The sequence below is a fragment of the Chlamydotis macqueenii genome, chromosome 6 (genome assembly GCF_036417535.1).
Source record: "Chlamydotis macqueenii isolate bChlMac1 chromosome 6, bChlMac1.mat, whole genome shotgun sequence".
Taxonomy (NCBI): domain Eukaryota; kingdom Metazoa; phylum Chordata; class Aves; order Otidiformes; family Otididae; genus Chlamydotis; species Chlamydotis macqueenii.
This window is the reverse complement of record NC_141561.1, coordinates 19,807,220-19,828,490: the sequence shown is the minus strand read 5'-3', so window position 1 is coordinate 19,828,490 and position 21,271 is coordinate 19,807,220. Positions and strand designations below refer to the sequence as shown.

The 21,271-nt window shown below is 36.5% G+C and overlaps 1 protein-coding gene across 1 annotated transcript in view; it reads left to right on the top strand.

Moving 5' to 3' along the window:
- GRB14 (growth factor receptor bound protein 14) overlaps positions 1–21,053 on the top strand; it is a 61,171-nt gene extending 40,118 nt beyond the window's left edge. The window contains exons 4-14 of the mRNA XM_086750946.1: positions 3,840–3,961; positions 5,895–5,969; positions 8,075–8,212; positions 9,252–9,362; positions 9,553–9,648; positions 10,223–10,303; positions 12,527–12,643; positions 12,728–12,785; positions 13,103–13,190; positions 17,169–17,262; positions 20,907–21,053. Coding sequence (XP_086607072.1) covers positions 3,840–3,961; positions 5,895–5,969; positions 8,075–8,212; positions 9,252–9,362; positions 9,553–9,648; positions 10,223–10,303; positions 12,527–12,643; positions 12,728–12,785; positions 13,103–13,190; positions 17,169–17,262; positions 20,907–21,053 — 1,127 coding nt within the window. The remainder of the gene's footprint in view (positions 1–3,839; positions 3,962–5,894; positions 5,970–8,074; positions 8,213–9,251; positions 9,363–9,552; positions 9,649–10,222; positions 10,304–12,526; positions 12,644–12,727; positions 12,786–13,102; positions 13,191–17,168; positions 17,263–20,906) is intronic.
- The last annotated feature ends 218 nt before the right edge of the window (positions 21,054–21,271 follow it).

Here is a 21,271-nt window from a genome sequence, read left to right as displayed (position 1 = left end):
TCGGGATCATCTGAGGAACCTGAAGGTGCACAAGTCCATGGGACCCGATGAGATCCATCCGCGGGTCCTGAGGGAACTGGCGGATGAAGTTGCCAAGCCACTGGCTATCGTATTTGAGAAGTCGTGGCGGTCTGGTGAGGTCCCCGATGACTGGAAGAGAGGGAACATAACCCCCATTTTTAAAAAGGGGAATAAGGAAGACCCAGGTAACTACAGGCCGGTCAGCCTCACCTCTGTGCCTGGCAAGGTCATGGAGCAGATTCTCCTGGAAACCATGCTAAGGCACATGGAGAGCAAGGAGGTGGTTGGTGACAGCCAACATGGCTTCACCAAGGGCAGATCGTGCCTGACCAATTTGGTGGCCTTCTATGACGGGGTGACGGCATCGGTGGACAAGGGACGAGCAACTGACATTATCTACCTGGACTTGTGCAGAGCTTTTGACACTGTCCCGCACGACATCCTTCTCTCTAAACTAGAGAGACATGGGTTTGATGGACGGACCACTCGGTGGATAAGGAGTTGGCTGGATGGCCGCACTCAGAGAGTGGTGGTCAACGGCTCAATGTCCATGTGGAGACCGGTCACGAGTGGCGTCCCTCAGGGGTCCGTGCTGGGCCCGGCCCTGTTCAACATCTTTGTCGGCGACATGGACAGTGGGATAGAGTGCACCCTCAGCAAGTTCGCCGACGACACCAAGTTGTGTGGTGCCGTCGACACGCTGGAAGGGAGGGATGCCATCCAGAGGGACCTTGACAGGCTGGAGAGGTGGGCCCGTGCTAACCTCATGAAGTTCAACCAGGCCAAGTGCAAGGTCCTGCACCTGGGTCATGGCAATCCCAGGCACAAATACAGGCTGGGCGGGGAATGGATTGAGAGCAGCCCTGAGGAGAAGGACTTGGGAGTGCTGGTGGATGAGAAGCTTAACATGAGCCGGCAATGCGCCCTTGCAGCCCAGAAGGCCAACCGCATCCTGGGCTGCATCAAGAGAAGCGTGGCCAGCAGGTCGAGGGAGGTGATTCTCCCCCTCTACTCTGCCCTGGTGAGACCCCACCTGCAGTACTGTGTCCAGTTCTGGAGCCCCCAACACAAGAAGGACATGGACCAGTTGGAGAAGGTCCAGAGGAGGGCCACGAAGATGATACAAGGGCTGGAGCACCTCTCTTATGAGGACAGGCTGAGAGAGTTGGGGCTGTTCAGCCTGGAGAAGAGGAGGCTCCGGGGACACCTGATAGCAGTCTTCCAGTACCTCAAGGGGGCCCACAAGAAAGATTGGGAAAGGCTGTTTAGTAGGGCCTGTTGCAATAGGACGAGAGGTAATGGTTTTAAAATAGAGGGGGATAGATTTAGATTAGAAATTAGGAAAAAAAAATTTACGATGCGAGTTATAAAACACTGGAACAGGTTGCCCAGAAAGGTGGTGGAGGCCCCATCTCTGGAAACGTTCAAGGCCAGGCTGGATGAGGCTCTGAGCAACCTGACCTAGTCAGGGATGTCCCTGCTCCTTGCAGGGGGGTTGGACTAGATGACCTTTGAAGGTCCCTTCCAACCCTAACCATTCTATGATTCTATGACATGTTAGAGATGGTAATAAAGAGATGGTAGAGAAGAATGTAGAAACTCTTCAGTTTTGCTGAAAGAGGAAAAAATCATCTAATTAAACTGAAGTGCAATTTTTTTCATGAGAACATTTAGGGATTTGATTACAGGGCTGTGTTTTGGAGGGCCCTAACTCAATGTTTCAGTTCCTTCAAGAAAGTAAGTTGAATCAACTATAAAATATTCTGTGATGTGACAGCTTAAAATACAGAAATACCAGCATCCTTACCCATCCATTGGGGTGGTGCAGAATGTCTTACTTTTGTACCAAGAAGTAAGTCTTGAGCAAATGGTATTTCTTAAATGTCACAATGCCAAGCATTTAAGAGTGTAAAATGTCATCCCATAGGAGCACTTTCTCTTTATAAAATTCAAAGAAAGAAAAAAATGCAGGTTTTGAGTAAAAGCTTCAGTTCTTTAGTGTTTCTTTACTTCTGCATCTGGAGAATGTGTTTTGGAGTAGAGCAGGCTGTACAAGATTTTAAAATGATCACTTTTCTTTCTGTATTTTTTTGGTATTTTTTGTTTTCGCAGTTGCTTTGTATTTTTATTTGCTTCATTTGATCTGGTTGCAAAATATGAGTTTCATGTAGCATCCTTAATCTCTGTCTTTATGGGCTCAAGAATGAGTTAAATTCAGTGAAGAATGAGTCAAATTTGTGGAAATCTGAATTTTCCCTACTTGATCTGTAGATCATGAGAGTGCTTTGTCTTCTGTTAGTCGTGAGCTTGATGTTTTCCTCCTGAGATGAAATTTAGCTGTATGAGTGTATTGTCTCCAAATTTGCTAGCTGGAAACTTCCTGAAGAAGCTTATAGATTTGCAGGCTACAGTAGGGCTGTTACCCAGGTTGGACAATGTGGAAGCATGGAGCAGTAACTGGCGAAAGAGGTGGCAAGAGAAGATTTATAAAAAGTTGCTGTAGTTCTAAAGAGGCCTTAATGATTTCAAATTTGAGGTTTGATTTTTATCTCTTAGAAGGTTGCGCATGCTACGCTTTATGAAACTTAGGTTTTTTTCTTTAGTCAAAATCACTTGCAAAAATTTACCATTTATGTTACTTTAATGTTATGGATAATTAAATTTGTAAAAATAAATTATACTATTCTTTTAACTGTTATGATTTTTTAAAAAGTTTCTAACAACAAGCTGTTATATAAGACCATCAACGTTCTTTTAAAGCATGTCATAAGATCCCTTATGATAATGCAATGAAGTGTAGAAAATGTGATCAGAAAATTGTGAGTTACATGGTTTTTATAATACATTTTGAATTGCCTTCTTACTTTGAAACATGATGAGAATTCATTGTTAAAACCCTGTAACTGGCAAGGAGACCTAAGTTTAGATCTCAAACCTATTCTTAAGCTGTAACTGATTGTTGGAGTGTCATTTAAACTTGAAGGTGCCAATGATCATTTAAGTGAAATTTACAACTTTGTTCAACTCCATCTTGTTCTAATTAGTTTGAGTCCACAACAAAGTACAAGAGGACACAAAACCTCTATACTCATTTGGAAGCATGTTCATCCTTTTTTTTTTTTTTTTTTTTTTTTTTTTTTTTTTTTTTTTTTTTTTTGTAACATGATTTTGTAAGTTGCTGGAATTTATTTAAAAATAGGCGGTATAAACAATATGTACACAAATTATCTATAGCCTTTCAGGATTTATGCTTCCTGCACTATAAGTAGTCCCATTGCATTACTCAGACTGTGCAACATGTAAAAATGCACAACACATATACAGGAAAGTTCTTAGATTCTGTGTCTTTCCTATAAGTGCATTCCAGATTGCTGTAAAATAAAAAAATTCACTCAAGAATCTGAACAGCAAAAGCAGCCTAGAGCAATGAGAATACCGATTCTGAATGCCAGTGCTGTGGTACAAATAACTGAATTCTTTGCCTGGCTTCTGCAGGGAGAACATGGATTTGGCCATGAAATGGAATAAAGCCCTCAGCTGTCCCTGTAAAAGATAACAACAACAAAACATGAACAAAAGACCTCACACGTGACCTACCTCAGAAGTTAGGACCAGCTGAGGTGGAACAGTGACTTGGTGTAACATGGACCAGATTAATGAACTGTGTTCAGATTGCTTGTTTCATGTTTTGTATTTGTTTAAATTAATTTAATTTAATAATATTTTTGTTATTTGACCTTTGTGTTTTAATGTTCTACTTCTAGGCTTTTCGGTGCAGCTTATGTGTTGGTTTTTTTCATTTGTTTGGTTTTTTACAGGAAGAGCTATAGAGGACCATGAATTAGTGATGGAAGTCCAGTCAAGTTGGGTAATGGAAGAGGAAAACAAACTGTATTTTAGAAAAAATTATGCCAAGTATGAGTTTTTTAAAAATCCACTGGTAAGTCCTGACATTATATCTGCGACATGCATCAATTGCTGTTGCTGCAAAATTGTCTTTTATCTTACATACAGGCAAAGTGTAAATCATGGTCAGAATGAATAATTGGGAGGGAATATATGGGATATAGGAATATACTGTGGTGTGTGTAATTGTTGGCCGGTCTCTTTTTTGCAATTGTAAAACATTCATGTTCATACTTTTTTTTTTTTTTTTAAAGAGTGAGTGGGACAGACATGGCTTTATTGAAGTTTGCGCATAGACCTACGACAAAATAAAGTTTTTGAAACTGAGTGAATTTTCCATCAAGTGACAACCAAATATAAAATGAAGCCATGTGAGGAGGGGCATCTGTAGCAAAGATGATTTTATTGTTAAAGTGAACATGAAATGTTATGGCCCAGCACTGCCCAATGACAGCTTCTCACAGCTGCAGCTAAATGACAACTGACACAAAAGGCCATGAGCAGCCATAACCTATTAGGAGTAAGTGAAAGTGAAGCCAAAGTTAGTGTATGTAAGGAATGGAAAGAGAGCAGAGACAACTCATAGCTCAAGGATATTGCCAAAGGTTAATGCTGCTGATTCAAACCTTGGCTGATGGTAAAGGCCATGGAAAAGCAGCCCTGGCTCAGCAGGAGAAACTCACCATCTGGTTGCTCAAATGCATGGTGTATTTGGATCACTGCTAATGCTGTTTCTTATAAAGCCAGCTTGTTTCACATGTCAGAGGGAGAAATAGCAGAAATGTATGAGGGCTTGAAAGGTGAAAAGTGGAAGGGAACTCAAATTATCTACCTGTGAAAAGGATGAAGAGGTAAATATTAAGATATCAAAAGATATAAGAGATCTAAGAGGTTTTTTTTCTTGCTCCATCTGTGTTTCTCTGGGCAAATAATATACTCCCTAACATGGAGATATCACTGCACTGTGAAAAATTCTAATCTTGAGATGGTCTACAGTTGGTAGAGAAGCTTTCAAAGAATTTGTGTTTGTGTATTGGTTAACTAGTGAGTGGGACCAGCTATGGAGTGTGGGAGACAAGCAGCTGTGGCTACTCAGAGTCCTTGTAGTTCCTGTTCAGTCTTTCATGTACTGTGGTCCCAGTTGTAGCAAGAATGCTTTATCAGAAATAAGTTGATATTAATTAACCCTACCAGTAGTTCAGTTATATTAAAAATGAAAGTCAGTGTACACTGGATGGCCAAGAGAGTATTAGCTTCAAAATTGTCCAGGCCTTGAGAAAACTTTATTAGTAATGGTGAAACTCTTGGCTGGTTCATATCTACATGACTATAGTGAGCTCTCCAGCTGCAGGTCTGTCCCATAAACTGTGTCTTGAGCTTTCCTTCATAATGAAATTGGCACTTGAAATGTGGACTTTTTAACCACACTGTATTGATGGAGTCGAGTTTTTATGTAAATTTGTATTCATGTCACACAAAATGGACAATTAAAAAAAAGCCTGTGTGGATTTGTTCTTTATTAATGGAAGTTATTCCGAAATATTTTACTGGGTTTCTAGTGTAATGAAAACAATAGAAAACAATGTATTTGTCAGTATGTTGGTGTATATCCTCCCTGCTTTGTAGCCTATTGATGCCACAGGGAAGTCTTACGTATCAACAGCAAAAGAAATTACTACTAGAAAAACAGCACTAAGGGCCAAGTACTGCAATATGACTTGCACTAGTGTATGAAACCCTCTTGCTTCCAGGGACCGTTGATGTTTTCTCAAAATTCTAAGTTTTTCAGCAAATAATACGTAAGATGTCACAAATTTAGGAATGTTATTAAGGTAAGCTTAAATTACTGGTTCAGAGAATCTGCAGTGTCTTGCACTGCATTGAGAACTTTGATTTTATGGCCAAATGAGATAGGAAATTTTATATTTATTTTTATGGAACTTTGATACAAATTGTTATTGTTGCAGAGCTTTTTTCCAGATCATATGATATCTTTTCCAAGTGAGATCAATGCAGCTGTAAGCCACTCTGGCATATTACAGGTATGTAATCTTTGAATGAAAATGAGCCAGCCCAGCTCAGAATTCCCCACTGTCTGCGTTGTGTGAGCATAGCTCTTTGTCAATGTTGGATCTGTTGCTAGGTTTTGAATAACTCAAAATATGGTTAATAACTTTTCTTCCTTATAAGATATGAAGTGATGTGTCACTTCCAGACACTTACTACAGGACCACACTTGGAAACTTGCACATTCTTTCAGAGTCAAGAAGTGCCAAAACAGATAAAATGCAGTAAAAATGGTAATACCTTTATTGAGTATTTCAGGTGAAAGACTGTTTCCGTAGAAAGGTGGAGTGCTGCAGTACTCAGCACATACTTAACAGCAGGCCTTGGTAGAATACTGAGAACTGGTAATGGAATACAAATGGATATAAAAAAATACTTAAATGGTGTCCTGTTTTCAAAACTAGGACAAATGGTCAAACTTAATGAGTAGAAAATTTAGACTGACCAGTATGATTTGTTAGCTTGAAGGCTACTTTAGCCTTCGGGGGAAAAAAAAAAAATGGTAGGTCACTCAGTGTTAGTCATCTTTTAAGCAGATACAAGATTTTAATTTACAGTGGGAATAATTTCACAGAATGACCATACTAGAGATCATCATCTTACTTCTCAAAGAGGGGAAAAATGAGTAATAAAGGTGGAAACATACACATCACTCTTGTTTGCTTGTCACTAGAAAAATTAATTAATAGAAGAACTTTCACTGGTCTTAAGACAACAACCCTATGTATGAGTTTTGGGGTTAAAGAATGATTGGAAAGGCAACACAATAACACGAGATACTTAAAATAGAACTAAAAGGAATATAGAAATTACAATATTTTTTGTATCCAAATAATAAATTCTACCTTAACATTCACCAGTAAATTAAAAACATTAATGAACTAATTTTCAAACCATTCTTCTGTATTAAATAGTTATATCCTTATGAAAGCAGACATTAGTCAGGAGGTTAATATTATCCCAAATATAGTACAAAACATTAAATTGATACATGCTAGATTCTGTAAATAATTTTTACAGACCTAAATAAAAACTTTGTAATTTCAAAAGATGTTGCATATCTAATGAGAATTGATTCACTTTTGCTGCCTTAATAAGAGACAGATTTTGCATTCTAACATAAATATTTAATCTAGAAAATCTTTTCCACAGGTTTAATAAACTTAATATTTTTTGCTTGCTAATGTAATTTGGTAGTTTGAAAAAAAATAATTAAGACTTTAATTATCAAACTGTTTGCCATATAATTTTGCACAGAACTTCCTTAAGCCCTACAAATAGAACATATTGTGATGTGTAGAAATGTGTGCAGAGCTTGTGGGTAAGATTAAGAATCATTCTAAATACATATAGTTACATCCCATTTTGATAGCTTGAACTCTCCTCTGTTGCTGTTTTACATTGTGTTGTCTGTTTAATTGTATTTCATCAAATAAAACTTACTAGGCACGAAATAGAGAAAACCTTTGTGGATTGTGTAGCTGTTATGCACATTTCAGCAGAAGCTATTGGGTAAATTGTTTACAGTGTGTTGCTATTTCCTTGGAAACTTTCATTAAGACAAGTTAATGGGCTTGTATTATTATTTGTGATATGCTTGGTCAAGTATCAAGAGAGACATTTGTTTTAACAATGCTTCCAAGTGATTAAAAATAACTTGTGATACTTTTATAGCTTTTGGTGGACGGACCTGTATGCAAGTAAAATGTTTTTTGAGTATATTTTTCTTGACTTTCATTGAAAGTAAGAGAGTAAGTATTTTGGCTGATGACTTTCAATCAGAGGATCTAAATAGCCTCAAAACCTGCAGTCAACGTATTGCGTAACTAATGCTCTCATTTCAAACCATATGTTCCATATAAATATGTAACTTGCTTAGCATACCTTGGACTTGTGTAACATTCTACGTGCCTTAAATCAGAGGTGCTCTTAATGGGATTAGGTGCAATCATAACTGAATTACTGTGGAGTAATAGTGGATTTAGGCATTTATTCCCCTTAGTCCTGGCTGAGTATGTTAATGAAACAGAAAGCTGGTTGCAGATGAAAAGAAAAATGCATGTCTGATATTTTCTTTCAGATGTTCCTAAGCTCCAGCACATATCCTGAGATCCATGGTTATTTGCATGCAAAGGAGCAGGGGAAAAAAGCATGGAAAAAGATGTACTTTCTTTTGAGAAGATCTGGCCTTTATTTTTCCACTAAAGGTACATCTAAGGTAAGGGGAGAAAAAGAAAATAGATAACTATGTAGTCATAGCAAATGTTTATGTATTTATCATTTGTTGTAATAATAACCCAAATTTGAATTTCAACTTAGAGTGCTAAAAAGAAGAAAAAGTCTATTTATTATAGATAAAATCTAGAGAGAAATTGAGGTATAAAATTGGGAAAGTATTGTCTTAGAAACAGTGCTTTCTTTTTGCCTGATAACTTTACTTCATTCTGGTTGATAGTTTTCCAGTCAGTTAGCAGAGTATCCTTTTAAAATGAATTTTCAAATAGTAGTTAAAATTCTGAAGTATAAGTAAATGCTCTCAAAAGTGCAAATAAACAAAAACCTATGTATAACAGAAATTTACAGGAAGATTTTGAGAGTTCACAAGTTTTGTCAATGGACAGTTTTTCATTTTACTGGTTCAGCTTTTTGATGGCAGCATTTTAAACCTAATTATTTAAACAGGATGCATTGGAGTTGAGACACCTTTTACATAAACCACTTAAACCAATGTTTTTTCTTGTTCTAAGTTTTCAGTGTTAACTGACAGAGTATTAATTGAGCTGGTTTTGTATCCTTCAGCAAATTTCTTTTGTTTGCTTCCTTGACTTAATTAACCTTAGAGGATGGAGATAATGGTTAGAAATAGTACTGGGCAGTACTTATTACAGTATGTTGTTTTTCAGATTATGAAAGTGTGTTTTATTTTGATGTTTGAAATGCATACTGCTCTCAGAACTTGACTCCTACTCTAATATTACTGTGACTTGAATTTAGTGGATGTTTTCTCAGAAATGGTATCACTTGTACTTTGGTTTTTCTCCCTTTCAGGAAGAATGAACTCTTTGACTAGTTTGGGGTGTTTTTTCTCTACATTATAAAATTAATGCTGAGTTGTCTCTTTCCTGATGTCACAGTTTAAATCTGCAGTATGCAAGACTATATTTTGGAATAGGATACCTACTATAATCTTCTGAGTTTCTTATCTGAAGAGGCTGCCAAAAAATAGGCTAACTGTATTACATTGCTCTTCTTTTTAGGAGCCAAGGCATCTGCAGTTTTTCTGTGAATTCAGCAATAGTGATATGTACATGTCTTTGACAGGCAAAAAGGTTTCTGGAGCACCAACAAACTATGGATTCTGCTTTAAGGTACAAGCTTATTATTCTGATATATTGTAAAGCAAGCCACAGTTTTTAGGTAAGCTTAAATTTCCTTAAGGTTTTTGAAAACAATATTCAGCTGTCTATTATAAAATAGGAGAATTAGTGGCTTTTATTTCAACAGGTATTATCTTCAAGATATGCATTAATGCTAAAAAAATGTGCTGTGGCCTTCTAGCCTAACAAATCAGGAGGAACCAGAGACCTGAAACAGCTCTGTGCAGATGATGAACAAAGTAGGACCTGTTGGATGACAGCAATTAGGTTGCTTAAGGTAATTTTTCTGTGTGGAATTAACTTTACTATGTGAAATTTTGATACTGTGCAGTAGAGAAGTAATGTAATTCTAGGTTCCCATGCAATAGCAATATCAATTTTGAATTCTGAAAGCTTATTTTTCTCCATCCCAACAAACAGAGAGAGACCAAATAATTGGAATCATAGGGGATGAGGTTATGTCCTGAAGCCTCTGTCCTGTAAATAACTTAAATTTCACATTAAACATAAGCTTACGTGTAACTATGTTGAGTTCAGTGAGATTGCAGAGTAATGTTTAACAAAACTACAAGAATACACAGGAAGGGAACTTGAATATGTTTTTAAAATATCTATTTGTGACAAAATAGAAATATATCAGTTGATGTGTTAAATGGGTAGTATTTAATGCAGAGTGTACATTTATAAAGGCAGGAGGAAGAACGATGTTAAACACTTCCTTATCCTAGCAGCATTTGTCCCTGATTTCTAATGGTAAAGAAAAGCATGTGTTATCTTTTACATCTGGAAAAAAATTTACTCGTCTTAGGTTTATAATTTAAAGTGTTAACCATGCTATTTTCTGGTTTTAGTATGGGATGCAGCTGTATCAGAATTACATGCAACCATATCAAGGTAGAAGTGGCTGCAGCCGGTTGAATGTAACACCTATGGTATGTCCCACAGCTGTTCCGTTAATAAATACATTGTTTCTGCCATCATGCTATTTTTAAGTAACTTGTGTCAGTTATACTACTGACCTGATCCTGCAAATCTTTGCATGTGCAAATCCATGCCGAAATATTTGGGGCTCTCAGGGTTGAATAGAGAGCTGATTAATTAATTTACTCACTTAATACAATCAAGTAGTTCAGACCAGTTAACAGACTTTTTCCCTTTGTCAAATTTCCAGTATTTTGGGAGTTCATTGGCTTATTATCACTGTTAATGGAAAGAGGATTTTGAAAACAGAGCAGCAGAACTATAAATGTATTTAAAAAGAGGCAAAGTATTTCAGGTCAATCTAGAAAAAATCCTTTTCAGTATACAGGAATACTTTCATGTTATTATTTTTTATATAAAATATTAAGTACTTAAGATGAGTTTCAGCTGGTGTAATACTGACTGGACTTCACAGGAACACCATAATTTGGCAGAACTGGGTTTTGTAGAAATGACAGCATATACTACACACTGTGTCCATCTCCTCAGTCAGATAGTTGGGATTAGATCAGGTTGTCCTTTTTTTTAATAATTTATGTTAGCCCAGTTCTTAGAGTCCTTTGATTTCAGACTTTTTCCATGGATGATTTATATCACTTTTGTGTTTGTAGTTGGCTAAATTGGGTAAAAATTGCTTATTGCCGGGACTTGTGACAATGATTTTATGGTGGATTTTTTTGAGCTTTTGTTCTAGTTCTTGCTGGTTAAATTCTCAAAATATGCATTTACTACTACAGGTATTCACAAAAATGGTTTTCAGTGATATTGCTAATATGCATGGTTTCAAAATTGTATTTAATACACTGACAGTGTCTTTACTTTCTGTTATGTGAAGCTGTTACAATGGCCAGCTGCTGCTTTTATAATGAATCTGGGAGCCACTACTGATGCTCTCTCCTTTTACATTGTTCTGTGCATTTTAGCTCATGTGACTTCTAACACAGGCAGAATCCGTAACCAGTACTAAGTATGACACAGTTATTCTACTTGTGTATAATTTATGAATTAAACAGCAAATTGGATAAACTTGAGAATTAAGTGCACAAGCTAATGAACATATTTTGTGGGGGAACCACTTCCATGTTTCACAGTCGTCAATAACTGACAACCATGTCAGCTACAAGGAGTTACCTCCACTCTCCTAGAGGCAAACATTTTATCTTATTTTGCGTGTATTTTTGTACTTTTGCTTCTTTACAACTTACAGTTAGGCAGACCTTAGACTACCATGTTAAAAATTACAAGGAATTACAGAATTGTTGGCTTCCGTTTCTAGTTATATTCATGCTTGTAACCAAACAGGAACAAAACAGCACTGCTTTGGTATTGGACTGGGAAGCTTTGGTAACCCTACAGAAATCTGTCTCTTGTGTTCTAGATGTTACTTTAACTTCTAGAATGCTAGAATGTTATTTTAATTATTTGGTATTGCAGTGACTGCCAACATTTGAGCCATTACAATCAGTATTGAACTTGATTTTGTAAACCTTCATTTCTGAAAAGTATTTTGGTGAGTTTTAAGACTTCTTTGTCAAACTTCAGTGCTTTTTATAATATTGTTACAAACTTGGCCTTCTCTGGGAGGAAAAAAAAAGAATTTTTTTAATAACAGATCTTACAGTTGTTGAGTCTATGATAAAAGTTAGAAGGGATGTATTAAAATAGAAGTTAAACTCCATAGAAATGGCTGTTTTCAATGCTTAAATCCAGTAAACTTTGAGTGAAAGTTTATATAGAAAATATATAAATTTATGACATATTTATAGCAAAATATTTCAAGTCTTTGTTATTTGATGGTTATATATAAGAATTTTGCATTTTATCTTTTTTTTTTTCTGTTACTTGGACAACTTAATAACATTTTCCTGACTTGTTTTGACATGCAGAGGGCTAGTTGTAGTTAAAAATATAGAGTTTATGGTAAAGCGATGTATTTATCATCAATTGCAGTAATGCAAGAAGGTGATCTGTCCTGCCAGACTGTAAAATTGAGCTTTGCAGCAGCATATTGGAATTACAAATGCTCCCAAGGGTAAAATGAGTTTGACTCTGATGGGAAACTGCAGATACTTGAAACACCACTTACAAAACATAATGTTTTCTCAGAAGCCCACTTTTAAATGATGAATCTTTTAAAAAAATGAACAAACTAAATTTATTTTTCTTTGTTGCAGAGAAGCATTTCAGAAAATTCTTTAGTAGCAATGGATTTCTCAGGACACAGAAGCAGAATTATAGAAAATCCAACAGAAGCCCTTTCAGTTGCAGTTGAAGAGGGATTAGCATGGCGGGTATAAACACCTTTGCTTTTTCAGAATAGTACTTTTTTAACAAAAAAAGCTTTGAAATCATGTTTTTACTTCTCTCTCATACAGAGGAGAGGGTGTCTACGACTCAACTCACATGGTAGTCCTATTGCCATGTCTAACATGGGTATGTATGACTTAATTCATTGCCATTTAAGACTTTTTGTCAAACTTCAGTGCTTTCTATTACATGGCTACGAACTTGACCTTCACTGGGAGAAAAAAAAAGCATTTTTTTTTTTATAACAGATCCTACAGTTGTTGAGTCTATGATAAAAGTTAGAAAGGATATGTTAAGATAGAAGTTAAACTCTATAGAAATGGCTATTTTTTAATTAATTGCCGGAGAAATGGAATAGCTGGTTCTTTCAGTAAAGACATGTTTTGAAAATATATTTATTCCTACAGCTATACACAGATCTCAGTCATGGTTTCTCCCTACAGCTATACACAGATCTCAGTCATGGTTTCATCATAAAATCTCTAGAGAAGAGGCTCAGAGACTTATTTTGCAGCATGGACTTGTAGATGGGTAAGCTAATTCTTTACATAGTTCTTCTGAGACACATTTCTAGTTATCAACTGCTACTTTCGTCTGCTTCTTATTGGGGAGGAGATGGAGGAAGGAGGATTTTGCACTTACCTAATAGAAATAAAAAATCTTTTATATAGGGCTATCTGGGGATCAGTTGGTTTTTATTTTATATCTTTTGGAAGCAATAAAGTGGTGATCTAACGCTTCGATTCTGTCACTGACAGATTACTTATGTCCGCTCAGAGCCAGGCACTTGAGCTTTGTATTTGCACAATATTCTCTGGGAACTGTCAACTTTGGCACCAGTGTCTTTTGTATCCCTTATTAGTGATGAAAGAATGGAAGAAATCCTGAAAACATTGAGTAACCTTATTCTAAGATGAACTGTGCAGGGACAGTCATTGAAAAAAACTGTGCTTTTACTCATGAAATTACTGGAAGTTCTATTATCCATTAATGGTAAACAATAAGCATTAGGATAGGACTATTTCTTTTTAATTTTCTCTCATTTAAATATTAATTTTAAAAAATCGCAAAGCAAGTAGGTACTTTATGTTGAAGTCTTCCTGGTTTTCATGTCTGTGTTTTTATCCTTACTTCTGTATTAAATGTAAACTTCAGCCTTGTTCATTCAATGAGTAATTCCATACAATGCTAAGTTTCTCTGAGTGTTTCCAGTTACGTACCTGTAATATCAGATTACTGGTTAAATTCCTTCAGTTTTAGATTAAGTATTTCATAATACTGTTTTCTTCATCTATAGAAAGGGCTCTAGATAAAAAAAAAAAGAGATGGAAAGGAAAGGGAGACAAAAATAGTCATAGTCAGCAAGGATGGCTAATTGGACTTCCACTTCTGTATTTTTTTCTTTTTTTCTTTTTTTTTTTTTTTTTAATTTTAGGGACAGCAACAATCTGAAGGTGTGCTAGGAAGGAATAAAGTATTTGGATCTACTGTTCTGGTGTAAAACCAACTTCTTAAATAAGTTAATGTAACAGTATTGTAGATTTCATGCTTTACTCCCTAAAGGACACTTGAAGACTTTTCAGTGATAAATGGTTGACAGGATTGCAAAGTGACTGGCATCTGATTGATGAATGGGATAATAGAATTACCAAAAGGCCCATGACAAAATAGAATCATAGAATAGTTTGAGTTGAAAGGGACCTTTAAAGGTCATCTAGTCCAACCCCCCTGCAAGGAGCAGGGACCTCTCAACCAGATCAGTTTGCTCAGAGCCCCGTCCAACCTGGCCTTGAACGTTTCCAGGGATGGGGCACCCACTACCTCTCTGGGCAACCTGTTCCAGTGTTCCACCACCCTCATTGTAAAAAAAATATATCCAGACTGAATCTACCTCCTATTTTAAAACCATTACCCCTTGTCCTGTCACAACAGGCCCTGCTAAAAAGTTTCTCCCCATCTTTCTTATAAGCCCTTATGTTAAAAGCCCTTTCTTATATTTCTTTTTTATAAATGCAACTGGTGATTCAGAGGGTTCCTTGTAAGTTTCTGAAGGAGCAGTTGTTTGGAGTCATCCAGCACATCTAAAAAGCTCCCTTCCAACCAGCATTTCTAAGATTCTGTGAACTACAACCCTTGCTTTATAATAGAGTGATCTTTTTAAAGGCTCTTTGACAACTAAGTAGGTTTATTGTGATAAGATTAGAAAAGAGTAAAGATCTTTTTATGTGAAGGAGGACAAATATTGCTTATCTTTACTGTTAAGTAAAAAAGTAAGAAAATGGATGTTAACAGAAGTTATGAATGGGAACATAAATCCTAATCAACCTATATTTTCTTTCCTACCCAATATGATTACTTTATGTATTGTTTAATGTGGACCTCAGTATTTGGATGTAGAGACCCCATTTTGGATATCTGCGAAGTGGCACCTTCATATAGTGTCATTTTTCAGAATTAAAAAAAGAACGCCAGTCCTTAATGACAGTTTATGCAAAGGACCTGTCTAACTGTGCTCTGAAAAAATTCATTCGTGTCCTGGAGCGGGTGAAAGGCCACTAGGTGGTGAGAGAGAGCTTGTTAGGAGAGCCCAAGGCTGTTGAGAGCTCAGATTTCTCCTTACACTTGTCGTGTGCTCTTACAAGCCATATGCTGAGTTGGCAATTATCCCTCTTTAATAACTGAATTAACATCAGAGCTTTGAATTAGACTGGATCGGGATTTTGATGGAAATGTTAATGATTATGGACTCAACATTTCTTAATTGCAGATATTGTCTTGCTTTGTACACAGAGAATTCTTAAAAAATTTGTGGATTACATTAGTAGTTTGGTTCCATGCCGTTAGTCAGCAACAAGCCACTGTAAGCCTTTGTCTGCATTCTTCTCCTGAAATCATTTTTCATATAATAGTTGTGCTCTAATTCCTGGTATGTGGTTGGGCAAAAGTAGGTGGCCATTAGTGCTCACTTGGTTGACAACTACAAGTCCATCTTGCCTGTTTCTTTTGTATCCTGAAAAAGGAGCATGTTTGCCAATGGCTGTCCCTCCATTTCCCTTCTTTGATACATTTGTTGGCTATAGCTCTTCCAGACCTGCACAGTACAAACAGTTCAGACTCTCTCCACTACAAAGCTGTGAATCAGGTACTTTCCTCTGTCCTCTGAACTGCTGTTCTCTGCTGATATTCCAAACTCAATGATTCAATTAAAGCTGTCTCTTATTGGTAATCATACCTTGCTTGTACCAGATTATCCTACCAGGATTAAGGCAAAATTATGTCTATCTATAACCTAGCTGGAATAAGTTATCAGTCAACTAGTTGGAGTGGCACTGTTCGCCGTTGAGAGTGTTGTGATTTGAATAATGATGCCATAAAGTGAGCAGAGTGTAGCTCTGTCTCCGTGGGAATTTTGCTGATGTGCAGAAGTGAGTGTGTGTTTATGAATATTGGCCAGATGTGAAAATCTTTCTGGTATGGCTTGCATAACCTTTTCTGTAAACTTCCTGTTGAAATACTTTTCAAATTTGCCCTATAATGCTTGTGGTTTAGGTAATTGTCAAAATTCAGAGCAAAATTTTTTTCAAAGCACAAACTTTGAGGGTGTTTTTCTATCTGAAGGGATGCATTGTAATTCTATGCAGTGTGAAAACTAACATGTACAGTGTCATTGTCCTGGTTTCAGCTGGGATGGAGCTAATTTTCTTCCCAGTATCTGCTCTTTTGGATTTAGTATAGGATTTGTTATGTGAAGAATCTTGATAGTACACTGATGTTACTAGTTGTTGCTAAGAGATCAAGGACTTTTTCCAGCTTCCTAGGCTTTGCTAATGTGCAGGTACAAAAAATTGGGAGAAGGATAGCCAGTACGGTTGACCCAAACTGTCCAAAGAAAGTGTTCTATACCGTAGATGTCATGCTTACTATATGAGTAGGAGTTGGGCAGTGAGCAGCTCTCTCTTGCTGCTCAGGATCATTCTGAGATTGCACTCAGTTCCATTCTGTGATCGCTGCTTGAGACAGGCTGTATCAGTGCTCAGGTGGTGAGAAATTGTGCATCATTCATTTTTTATATTGTTATTCTTGTTATCATTATATATATATACTAGTATCATTATATCTTCCTTTGCTGTCCTAGTAAACGGTCTTTATTTCAACTCATGAGTTTTTCTTTTCTTTTTGATTCTCTCTCCCACCCCCCTCCCAATGAGGAGGAGGATGAGCGAATGGCTGTGTGGTACTTAATTGCCAGCTGGGGTTAAACCATGACAGTCATTCATTTTGAGAATGCATGTTTTTTACACAATAGACAAGGTGAAGAAGAATTTAAGAAAAAGTATTTCCAGTGGCCCATTTGCCAGGAAATACTGATCAAAAGCGTAACTTATGTAATTAATATTATTTTTGCTTTTCACTGATACTTACTGCAATGAATTTACAACAGTTTTAGCTAGATGTTTACAAAATACTTTCCAGAGTGATCTTACTGTGAAAATTTTCAATCTCTTCTAGGGTATTCCTGGTACGTGATAGCCAAAGTAACCCCAAAACATTTGTATTGTCATTGAGTCATGGATTAAAAATAAAGCATTTTCAAATTGTACCAGTAAGTAAAACTTTCAGTTTATATATACTGTTGAATGCAAAGCAATCGAATAATGGTGATAGAATACTGATGGATTTTTTTTCTTTTGCTGTTACATTGAAGATGTAAACATAATACCTGTATCACTAAAAATAAGCGAGTAGAGTTGAACATTTTTGAGCTTTGCTGTTCAATTTGTTATAAAGATTGACTAGTAGTATGAAATCCTAAAAATATCCTTGAGATCCTTGAAAAAATAGACCAATCTATTTGACCGGGAGTAGAAGCAACCCTGGTGGCATGAAAATCATGTTTTAATAAAGGTCATATTGCATTTTTTTAATATGTGCAAAATTTTTTTTTAGTCATCTGTTTAGGGGGGCTGCCTATGATGTGTGTGTGTGTATCTCACTGACTCATGAGGTCAGGATAGTTTCTCTCAGTATTTGAAGTCAAACATTTTTTGCTGACCTCTCTTCTTGATTCATGTTATTGTGATATATTCATGTCCAAGTCTTCTTCAAGGGGACAATTTTAGCAAAAAAAATTATATCCTTATTTAGTCCAACTACTTATACATAAACTGATATTTCCTAAATTGAAATAATATTTCCATCAGTTTTCATTGAATATGTCACCCAATTCTCCTGCCAGGATGGCCAGCTTTCCTCATCCCTTTCACTCGCTCCAGAGGTGGTTTATACTGTTTTCTTTACAGCCTACTTCTGTTGAGATGGGAAACACTTTAGCATTATGTGTTTTAGCCACAGATGCTTGACATAACTGAGCAGACCTACAACTTTTTCTTCTCTCTTCACAAGAACCTTTCTTCCAGACCACATAATACGCTAGCTTCCATGTTTCTTCCTGCTGAAGTTTCTACAGGATTCTGCTGTTTCTCAGTAAAAATTAGTGTAGTTGCATTTTTTTGTTTGTTTGTTTCCAATCTGGAGATCCCCTATGATTGTTCACCAAATTTCTGTATGCCTTACCTGGGGCTTGTAGGTGATATCCTCCCCTAAAAAAGTTCCTGTAGAATAAAACTGAAGCGTTATTTGGGAGGAGGAAAGGAGTGACTCAATGTTAGTTAAAAGAATTGTGCAGGATTTTCGTTGTGTTAGGTACAAATAATGGAGTCGTTAATCCAAAAGTGATAGCTATGTCTTGGATCCCATGTGAGCATCAACGTATGCTCTGTGATCAGAATCCCAGATGTAAGATCCCTGTGCTTCTGTTGACTGTAATTGCTTCTAGTATTTACTTTAGGATAACTATTGTGTGGTTTAGAAAACCTTCTGAACTCTGTACAAATACTGTATGATTCTGCTTCATTGGGATGTCACTTAGCTCTTAAATTTAAGAGACTACTTTTTCTTTCCCTATCAGGAAACAGACCTTCTCTTCTCTAAGAGCAGATATAGCAGGAAGCTGCAGTTATCTTCAGTTTCCTCTGAGCTGGATGCTTCTTCTCTTCCCTTCCAAAAAATTATCCAGTCAATTCTAATGTTATTCACCAGATGTAAGCAGTGCATTTGAGGAATTAATCATATACACGCATGCCAAAACCTTGCTCTTCTGTTGTAGGATCTTTGAAGGAACCAGGGATTCTTTGTTTCATGTCTACATACTGGGGTCGATTTTTCTATGCTGGTGGTCTAGAAGACCTGTACCACAAGTGCAAAACCTGTTTTACTTGAAAGAGAGGGGGTTTTTTTATTGTTTTTAAAGTAAAGGAATTTATCCTATGCTAGTTACCAGAAAATAGAAATCTACAATGAGAACAACTCATTCCAGAGAGCGAATGGGAATATTTTTCTCTTATAGGTTGCTTCAGGTTATACTTCATTTAAAAATGTCTCCTTTCAGATAGTGCATGCAGCCTGCTAGTTCAAGCTTCCCCCACATTAACAGGTGCATCATGTTAACATTGGTAACATGTGCAACAGGTTTTGCAGGTGGGTGGCAGGAATTGATTGTAAAAAGTTGAAAAGAAAACCTTTGGGATACATTTGGCATCCCATACTGTGAAAATTGGAGAACTTGATAGCTTAAATGTATTTTTCAGCCTTGCTACTCTGAGCTGATACAAGTTAACTTCAGTGTAGTCTATCCTGAAATTAGCTGTTCTCTAGTCCATGAAAAAGAATAAGAATTGATATACATTTCTGGGACTGTCTTTTTCCAATAGATGTTCTCTCATAACAGCCTTCTTAGCTTGCAGAAGATGTTAGGTTCGTGGACAAAATAATTTTGATACGAGTTTTAACTTCGCAAAGTATTTGTTGCTTTAGAATTAACAATCTGTCTGGTATTCACTTCAAGGTTTGGGATTACCTTGGAGGGGGAAAAATAAGCTAAAAATTAAATCCTGGTCAACAGAGGTTTGAATTGTCAACTCTTCCCTTGTCTTCAGTTGTATTGGCAGGAAAATTGCATGAGGAAAGTCCAATGGATAATAATAAGTTTTCAGATTCTTGGTTGGAGCACAGGAATTTACACTTGCACACATTGGTAATTCCTTAACTAGCAGTGTTTGACCTGGATTGACCAAAGTCTGAGAAGGAAATTACAGACTACTTCCAGACATGGTAGAAAGGGGTAGAATAACCAGGAGCCATAAGCAGTTCAACAGTTGCTTCAGATGAGAAATCTTAATTACAGATAAGAGAGCTAATTGTATCTTCTCCCCTCCTCTGTACTCAAGTAGGATAGTTGCATCTTGCCCTAGCACACCATCTGCTACTCTACGCTAGCCCTACCTCAGGATCTTCTGTTCACTACTCTCTCAATCTTGTAAAGTATCTTTTTTTCACTTCTCTTTTTAAAAGTAGTTTAAATAGTTTTTTACCCTCTATTTGCATTAATACTAATTAGTCACTATTGCACTGAAGCTTCTTGATATTAGACATAGCAGCAGCAGAGGAATAAATTGAGAAAGTATATAGTCACCAGTGCAATACAAGTTGTGCAAGACCTAATGTTCAGTAACCTGGAATAAGGAAATACTGATTCCAATTTTCTAAGCATCTGGAAGTCAAAAGGAATCTTTGAAGGTATGTTTGTCAGTTTCTTCTCTCTCTCCTGTGTCTGTGCTAATACATGCGTTTGGAGCTGCAGCAGTTCTTTCTCCTACAACAAAGAACATATTACTACATCAAGCATGTTACTTTTGTGATGGACAGTTTCTTGTGTAGCAAATACAATGCAGTACACCAATGCACTAGTGTGTAGCCTCGTTGCATCTTATTAATAAGTGATACAACATGTAGCACTTACACAGAATGTGAATGCAGCAAAGTTGAAATCTATGAGTAAGTTGAGACTTGGTTATTTCTTGTCACTATGTAAAAACTCAGTGTTCATATTAACTCCAGCTATCATTTCAAAGCAAAGGCACACAGTACAATTGTTAGTGTACTTATTTAACTATTCTTTACTTCTGGGTGTGTACCTAACTTAAAGGGGAAATGAAAGAATGTATTATTTGACAGTCGTTTATTTTTGATCTTGCTGTGAATGATCACTGTATTTTTCCTTCTTTCAGTTGTCATAGGATTGTGAATATTTTTGTCTACAAGAAGATTTGTCAAACAATTATTTCAATCAGGAAGAAGTACTGCAGCAAAAGAGGATTTTATTCTATCTTCTTTTTTTCATTTTTACAGTTGGAAGATGATGGGAAGCTATTCTATACCCTTGATGATGGTCATACCAGATTTACTGATCTCATCCAGCTAGTGGAATTCTACCAGCTTAATAAAGGAGTACTGCCTTGCAAGTTAAAACACTACTGTGCACGAATTGCTCTTTAACCAAAGCATCCGTTGTTTCATCAAAGGGAAAGGAAGATACTAGAATACTTTTCCTCTAAAGGCAGTTTGTATAGTAAGAATGGAAAAAGCCTTGCATTGTAAAGATTCTATGTTTAAGCTGAAAAAAAAAAATTCTGTATAGATATAAACTTTGATTTGTGATTGTCACAGCAAAATTAATTTTATGTTTTTTTTTTTTCTTAAAAAACCCCCCATTA